Genomic DNA, 8,835 nt, shown 5'->3' with positions numbered 1-8,835 from the left:
TCGTGGAGGGTGTTGGTCTAACATACAAAGTTATGGTAGAGCGATGATCTGATCGGGTTCATTTGAATCACATCAATTTTAAATCTCTTTTAAAATTTATAATTTATATTACAAATTTGAACATACTTTGGAGTTTTTTAGAAAAAAAAGTTTATTTAAAATTAATTAATTATTAGTTGTTTAATCCAACGCGTGGTATAAGTTATTATTATTGTTATTTTAATAATTAAATGAGTATCTGCATGATTTTAATTTTGATTTTTGTTTTTTTTGTTTTTTTTGTTTTTTTTTTTTGACAGGAATGAGTATCAGTATGATTATTAATATTAAGTTAATATAAGTTAAGTGGCCAATGGAAACTCTTTGCTTTATTCGCATGTTGATGGCCGAGGCGCTAAGGTTGTCTTGCTTTCCTTGACCGCACACGGGATTGATTTTCTTTCCTGCACAGATAGACTCGTGAAAAGCGCCTCGCGCGCTGCCCGTCTCTCTGACTCGACTCGTACGGGATAGAATTGGGCTCCACGCCTCCACCACAAATTAACAAAAAGCAGCGCTTATGTTTTTTTTACCCATACCGATGAAACTACTTTAAAACGAAAGTAAAGAATAAATATCCTCCCCTCTTTAATAAACGGCAAGTTTCGCAAAGCATCCTTCGTCAAACGAATTGGGCAGTCCGAGTTGCTTCCCCCTCCAGTCGCTCCACCAAGCAATTGAAGCGCTGGGAGCCCCTTTTTGAGCTCTTTCTCTTGCTGCCACAGCTCTGCCGTTAAACTTTTTGCTGGGAATTCGCTAAACTTTTTCTAGGGTTTAGCGATGGATCCGTTCGACAACAGGTGCCGATCAATTACTTTACCTTTCATTTTTAGAGTTCTATTCCCGTTGCAACTGTTGTTGATGTCTGACAATCAGCAGGCGCGACGGACTATTTTAGGGTAATAAGCTAGTGACGATAGGAGCTAATATTGAGAAAATGATATTTTTTTTGCTATATATAAATTATAAGAAGAGTGTGGAGGTGGAACAAAAAGTTAAAGAGTAGAAGTCGAAAGAAGTTTTTGACCTCATTTTGCGCTATTTTTGGTATATTCAAACTTCAGTTTTAACCTTCCGGTACTTTTAAGTCTTTTAAATTTATAAGGATAAACCCTGATTTTTTTTTTTTTGAAATTTCATTCAACTTTGCTGGTAGTCCTAATTCAACCTGTGGCATAGAAGGGAATTTTTTGATATTTGTCCAGTTAGACTGCTTTAGATCTATTTGATTGACTAGATTTGGTTCAATGGTGAAGTAGCAATCCTATGTTGAAAGTTAGATGAATATCTAAATTGGTAATATTTCCAAAGCATGTTCTCTTCTTTCCACCAGCTCTCTCTCTCCCCCTGTTCTACCCATAGTTAGCAAATTCTACAAAATCATTTTTTGAATCACATAATTCAATTTGAATAACACCCAAAACAGATTGAACCTTATGGGAGATTTGTTTGGGTCTAGAATCTGTCCAATTCAATTCAATTTAGACCCATTTGATACCAATCAACTAAGTTTCTATTTTAAACTTAGCCATTAATTATGTGTTATTAGCCAAATAAGTAGTTCTTCATAAATAATATAGGTTAAAAAATCTTGTGCCTAATTCTACTCAATGATTCAACTTCAACATGTAGGATTGAAGTGAGCGCTAGAGGGGGAGAGGGGAGAGGGGGGTGAATAGTTCACGTCGCTTTTCGTTTTAAAATTGTTCTTTCTTTTTCAAACTTAAGAGTAAATACACAGCAAAAATTCAAACACGAAAGACATGATTTATTTTTACTTGGTTCATAGCCTCTGGCTATTAGTCCAAGGCCTTCGATCGTTGATCGCTTTCGATTCGGCAATTCACAAATAATCTCTTTTTTTGAACGATGGTTCTTATTCACCTTTTGCACAAGATCAAAAGTGGTAACAAGTTTACTACTCTGTAGATTCAAAAACACGAGTAATGTACCCTAAATAAAATACTGACAAAGTAGATTGTAGTAGCGCTTCTTTGTCAGAGTAGCACAACGGCATTACCTCAGAGTTTTTGAGCGAGACGAGAGCAAGAGGACATATGACGATTGAAGTCAAAGCCTCTGCTGGAGCCTAGTTTTATAGGCTTGGGTCGGTCTACCAGTCAGCCTATTCTGTTGCCTGATCTCCTTACATTCTTTCGTCGGTACGTTAGCACCTTAACGTCAATCCTCTTCCATGTTAGCTTTGCAACCCTTATCCTTGATCGCGCCTCGTGCTATGCTAGCCAAATGATTCTTATCTCATGCCACGTCAGCCAGATGATCCTTATACCCTGTCACTTCAGCCATCCGAGACTTATTCTTGTCCACCTTGGATGCCACGCCAGCACATAGGACATCTCAGCTGCTAAGTCACATAGTGCCATCTTAGCTTCCGGTCGGCTGAACATTACCATTTGGTTGCCCGGACCGTTCGATTGGCCAAACCTTGCAATACAAGGTTAGCATAGAATATGCAATTTATGTAATTGTATTTTACATAGTTACTCAACTGTCCGTTCTCAACTTCAGAATTCGAGTAGGATCCATAGTTGGATCGTTGCCTAAGGTTGCCTAAGGTTATCCTCGTAACGAGGACTCGACCTTACTCGTTCTTCTTTTCAGAAGAACCTCTTCTGTCTAGGAGCTTACCTTTACTTATCATTTGCTAAACATCAATCCTCCAGTTCTGTTTGGGCATCCTCTGCTAAGCGTCTGATCACTTAACTCACTATGTCTTTCTTTTATTTGATGTCCCGTCCTCACTGATTCATTGAACTTGTTTTGCCAGATGTCCGGTTCTGGACTTTATCTCTGGTGTCCTTGATCCGTTAAGACTTTCATCGCCTAGCATTCAATCTACTTGACCTACTAGGACTTTCATTTGCCTAGTATTTGGTCAACTTACCTACTATGACTTTTTTGGTTAAGATACTTGCTGAGCCATTAAATCACAACATAACTTAACTTTAAACTTTTGCCAATATTAAAACTTAGGTTTGATTATATGTTGCTCTCTGCACTAACAATCTTTCTTTTTTGATGTCTGATAACCTGATTTAAAGTTAAGGAAAATATGCTTAATAAAAAAATAAATTTTCAAACCCCCCCCCCCCCCCCCCTTCTTCAATTTAAACTCTCCCATGAATTTAAAATTCCCTTGAGGTTTTTGAAAAATATTTTAAAATTTTCAACACTTACTTAAAAATCAACAAATCAACACTCTTACAAATTTTAAATTAATACTTTAAACTCATTTCTCCTCCTTTGACATATATCAAAAAATGAGAAGCTTTAGTTTCAAGTAAACAACAATTTTTAGAAGGTTTTTAAAAATAATAAAAAATAAGTTTATGAAAGTATTTTTTGAATACTTTAAAAAAAAAATTTAAAGCACACTTTGCAAAAAAAAAGTTTTCAAGGTAGTTAAATAATTAAAACACACTTTAAAGAAAATGCTCTTTGAAATTTGAAACAAAGTGTTTTTCAAGTACTTAACATATTTTCAAAAAAAATAATTTTGAAATTAATTTTTTTTTTTTTCAAGCACTTAAAAGATTTTCAAAAAAATATTTTTCAAGTACTTAAAAGATTTTTCAAAAAAAAAAGAAAAGAAAATTAAACCCATTTTTTCAAAAAACACTTAACCATGTTTAAACCAGATGAGGCTTGAAAAATTTAACAGTTAGTTAAACAAATTAAAATCAAGCAAATTAAAACTAAGTAATTTAACTCAAATTAAATAAAACAAGATACTAAGTGGGAATGGTTAAGTCCTTAGAGTCTAAGCATGCATTCCATTTTGTGAATTAAATATTGCTAAAGCATGGTTAACTCACTCTAGATTTTTTAAAATATAATATTTGAAAATAATTCATCTAATAAATTGTCCTTAAAAGAATGTCTAACTTCTTTTTCCTCGACTCAAATGATATTAAATGATCATCAAGTCTAGTTGGGAAGTTAGTCACCTAAGTGATCAATTTGCATTTATACTCCTTGATTCATGTTGATGCACTTAGTCTACATCTAGAATCAGGAGTCAAGTTCTAACATCTCACGCTCATCTATGTGACTCAATACACAATCAAGTTAAACCTAGGTGTTGTGAGATGCAACTCCTTAAATCTATAGGTGCATGATTTTTAAGGTAAGACCTTAGCTAGTTCCATTATGCAAGTAAATGAATAAGTAAGCTATAAATACATAAACTTGTAAGAAAAACAATAGTCTATTCTATTAAGCACATTATGTTGGGACTTTCGAGCCGTAAAAATTACTTTTTGTGTTGCGGAAACCTCGAAGTCTTGCCACGGATCCGTGCGAAGATAAATAAAAATTCATGTACATGTTTGTTTATTCTAGATCTACCTTAGATCTACATGATAAGAGTGTTACCCTTGTCGCGATGCCCTTCGCTTATCCCGCTCGTCCAAACGGTTGCCGGATCTCGTAGAGTGTCAAGTGTACACTCCTCTACACGTATCCACACGGACAAAATGTGGAGAGAACCACTTAGAATGTGCTAGCACCCTTGAGTGGCTCGGCAATGGAGGAGAGGGAGAAGGAAGGAGAGGAGGAAGAAGAAGAATTGAATTGAGCATACACCTTGCTTCAATTCACCATAAAGTGGTCGACCACTTCATTGTGTGTTATATACCTCCATGTAATACCAAGAGTCATGGCTCTTGGTCTTCCTCATGAGGTGACACACAATGATGTAGCCATGATGATGTGGCCATGATGATGTGGAACACCATCATTGGTCGGCCCATGACAAGTCACAAATGAGGTGGCATTTGGGCAAGTCAAACTTGACCCTTCATCTTCCCTCTCAAGTCAAGTCAAACTTGACCCATTTATCTCCCATGGTTGATCAAATCTATCCTTTGATTCAAACCAATTTAATTTAATGAATCTAAATTCATTGGTTTAAATTGACTCAATGAATCATAGTCTAAACTAGACTCATTCGACACATGAATCAAATTGAGTCCAATTCAATTAGTCTAATTTGGATTACTCTTAATCCAATTTGGTTTATCACATGAACCTAATCCTCTTGGTCCATCATATGGACCTAATCTCCATCTAATTGCCTTTTGTGTGTGACCCTATAGGTTCTTGTAACGTTGGCAATGCTCCTAAACCATTTAGAAACATAAGTAATGAGCGGTATCTAGCAACACATCATTACTACCCAAGTTACAAGAATATTGAGATCCAACATCACCTTTGTGACTACTAATTGTGACTCTCACAATATGTGACAATGTCCTTATATCCTTGACATCTAAATTGATCAATTGAGGCATAGACCGTCATCCTCTAATCAATTTATGTCTTGAACTCCAAGTAGACTCACTTTAATCAACTGAGCTCAATATCTCATATTGACTCATTTGGGCATGGCCATGCATTTAGTTGTCTCACTCTATCAAGAATCATGATGTCACTCCTGTCATATAGGAGGGATAGATCCCATCTACATCACTCACATCCCTCCGCATAATTTGTTACATACCCAGTAGTCGCCTTTATAGTCTATCCATTTGCGGGTGACGTTTGACGAAGCCAAAGTATGCAACTCCTTATGTAGGGAACCATGGTGACTTCAGGTCCAAGGACTGATAGTCATACTAATAGTCACATGAGAAAGTATATGACACTCATATAACGATCCATGATACTTTGTCATGGCGAGTCATTCAGTATACATTCTCCAATGCATACCCATGTGTCAACTTGATATCTCTATATCCATGACTTGTGAGATCAAGTCATCGAGTTAACCTACATGCTAGTCTCATCGTATTAACATTCCCTGAATGTTAATACTTGACTAGGAATGATTAAGAGTAGTGTTCTCTATATCATCTCATTATCGATTCAATCAATCGATTGATATAGATAAGAATCTTCTACTCAAGGACGTTATTATACTTAGTTATTTGGCACCAATACAAGTAAGTATAATAACCATAAAGAAATGTCTTTATAAATATATAGGAATATGATACATCGAGTCCATACAACAATCATCATATGATTGACTCTAGGGCTCTCACTAACACATTACTAATTGCCTTTGAACATGCTAAACTCAGCCTTTGGTATGTGTTTTGTGAAAATGTTAGCTAGGTTTGACTTGGATTCAACATAGTCAAGTACAATGTCTCATCTAGCTACATGATCTCGTACGAAGTGGTGTTTCACTTGTATATGTTTTGTTTTGGAGTGATGTATGAGATTTTTTGTTAAGTTTATTGAACTTATGCTGTCAATTAATACATTAGTGTTTATAGTTTAATTTAAAGTCTTGTAATGTGTGCATCATCCATAATAATTGGGCTACACATTCCTCCATTGCTATATACTCTACTTCAGTAGTTGATAATACAACATAATGTTGCTTTCTAAACTTTGACCTAAAAGTTGACAACCGTCATTTGTACTTTTTCTGTATAGCATAATCTGAGTCGTTGGTCTTATGGCACCAAATTCCTACATTAAGTGTTTTTTTAATGTATGTAAGTATTCTTTTTACAATTGTTAAGTGTGATTTTATAGCACAAGATTGATATCTCACGTACATACCAATTACAAATAAAATATTAGTGATCTGCATTTAAGTAGAGTAGACTACCTATAACATTTCTATAATATTTTAAATTTTCCTTCTAGGTCATTATCAAATTTTGCATTTATTTCCATAGGTGTATTAATTTCTTTAGCTTTTTTCCTTCCAAAATTTTTAATTAATTCCTTAGCATATTTGTTTTGAAGTACATAGTTTTCCTCTTTTGTTTGTTTTATTTTTAATCTTAAAAAGGAAGTTAAAGGCTTATTTCAAATTCACTTTCCATTAGAGTTGTAAATTCGGATAGGAATTTTGTATTGGTTGAACTAACAATTATGTCATCTACGTAGATTTGGGTTATGAATATGCCTTTTTGAAGGTTTTAACAAATTGGGTTAAGTTAATTTGTTCTTGTTTACACCCTTTTGAGACTAAGTAGATTGACAACCTGTCGTACCAAGCCTTAGATGTTTGTTTTAGACCATATAATACTTTATTTAGTCTAAATACATGGTTTAGGTGGTGTAAGTCTTCAAATTCTGGTGATCGACTTACATAATCCTTTTCTTTTATAAAACAATTAAGGAATGCGGATTTGATATCCATTTGATCATAACTTGAATCCTTTATATGTTGCATATGCTAGCAGCATTCTAATGAATTCAAGTCTAGTTACTGGTGCATAGGTTTCACCGTAGTTTTGATCTTGTACTTGGCTAAACCCTTTAGCTACTAAACAAGTTTTATTTCTTACGATTTTACCTTTGTCGTCTAGACCCTTTAGCTGCTAAACTCTTCTACTTGGCTAAACTCTTTAGCTACTAAACTTTTTTTTTTTTTTTTTTTTTTTTTTTTTGGGAGAACTTTATCTCAATTTCCTCTTTTTGTCCATTTTTATATCTTTCTCTCTCTCTTTTTTTTTTAAATTTTTTTTCTTTGTTTTTCCTATCTACTATAAAGAACTCCTTATGAGATTGTATATGATGCTAGAGGGGATGAATAGCGCAATAAAAACAAATTCAAATTATGAGTGATATGCACAATAAAAATAATAAATGCAGTAAGAAAATAAAGAGATAAAAAAAATGCTTAAGGATTTATGTGGTTCGGAACTTCGATTCCTATTCCATGACCTATGAACTCATAAAGGTGAGGTAAGTTACTCAAGCCACTTGGAGAAACTTTTTTTGTAAAACTTTTACAAAAGATATTAAACAAAGTGCAGCCTTACAAAATATGGAGTTTAGAGGTAAAGAACTTAAAGTCATGAAATAAAAATGAAAGATAATAAGTAAAGACAATAATTTATGAGACAATTGTTGTAGATTGTAGTGTAAGTGTTGATTCTTGTATACGGTTCAAAGTGTATCTGCTCGTTATCATATGAAAATTGAAGCTAAATTCTTATTCAACTTAATCAAAACAATACCATATCAAGTGAATAAATAATACCTGGCCATTTCCTCAAGGATCTTCTAGAAGATTAATTGGCTAATTAATAATTGTAATTATATAAGGTAGTAAGAATATCTACACTCCCCTAAAGTTCGGTAGTAGATGCTGATTAAAGCTGGCTTAGAGTTTAAATCTTCAAAATTCTTCCTTGCTAGAGCCTTAGTGAGGATGTTGACTGTTTGAAGACTAGTCAACATATGTAGTAACTTGATTATTCCTTCTTTTGTCTTTTCCTATGTGAATTAACAATTAATCTCTGCATGCTTCATTTTATCCTGTTGCATTGGATTCTTTGCAATAATCATAGCTAATAATTTCGTAGAACATCTTTATAGGTTCTTCAACAACAATCTACTTATAAATGTATATTGTACACCCTACTTATAGATGATACCACAAAAACAACAACAGGTAAAATGAATGAATATATATATATATATATATATATATATATATATATATAGAGAGAGAGAGAGAGAGAGAGAGAGAGAGAAAGTAACCATATTACTTTCAACATCTATTTAGGTCTTCTAATTTATATGTACTTGTTGAGGTACTATTTTCCCCTTGCGTTATGATATTATTTAACCAGGAATTAGTATTTGCTTCCATTTGTCCTCTTATTGTTTGTGAGAAACCTGAAAACGGCTGTGTTCTAGATTGTAGTTGACTCATTGTAGGTTAAAAATTTATATTTTTCTAGTTTCTTTCGGGAGATTATGGCTCCAGTAGAGAGCTTACTTAAATCTTTTATTATAGTATTG

General features: G+C 33.8%; 1 protein-coding gene across 3 annotated transcripts in view; it reads left to right on the top strand.

Moving 5' to 3' along the window:
- Positions 1 to 611: 611 nt before the first annotated feature.
- LOC122024673 (transcription factor bHLH121-like) overlaps positions 612 to 8,835 on the top strand; it is a 53,855-nt gene continuing 45,631 nt past the window's right edge. Inside the window, exon 1 of one of the 3 annotated variants that reach the window (XM_042583344.1) lies at positions 612 to 839. In XM_042583344.1, coding sequence (XP_042439278.1) covers positions 820 to 839 — 20 coding nt within the window. In that variant the 5' untranslated portion in view covers positions 612 to 819. The remainder of the gene's footprint in view (positions 840 to 8,835) is intronic. The other 2 variants (XM_042583343.1, XM_042583342.1) reach the window with 2 other exon arrangements.

The sequence above is a fragment of the Zingiber officinale genome, chromosome 9B, assembly GCF_018446385.1.
Source record: "Zingiber officinale cultivar Zhangliang chromosome 9B, Zo_v1.1, whole genome shotgun sequence".
Taxonomy (NCBI): Eukaryota; Viridiplantae; Streptophyta; class Magnoliopsida; order Zingiberales; family Zingiberaceae; genus Zingiber; species Zingiber officinale.
The sequence above is the reverse complement of the archived record's forward strand: the minus strand, read 5'-3'. Positions and strand labels throughout refer to the sequence as shown.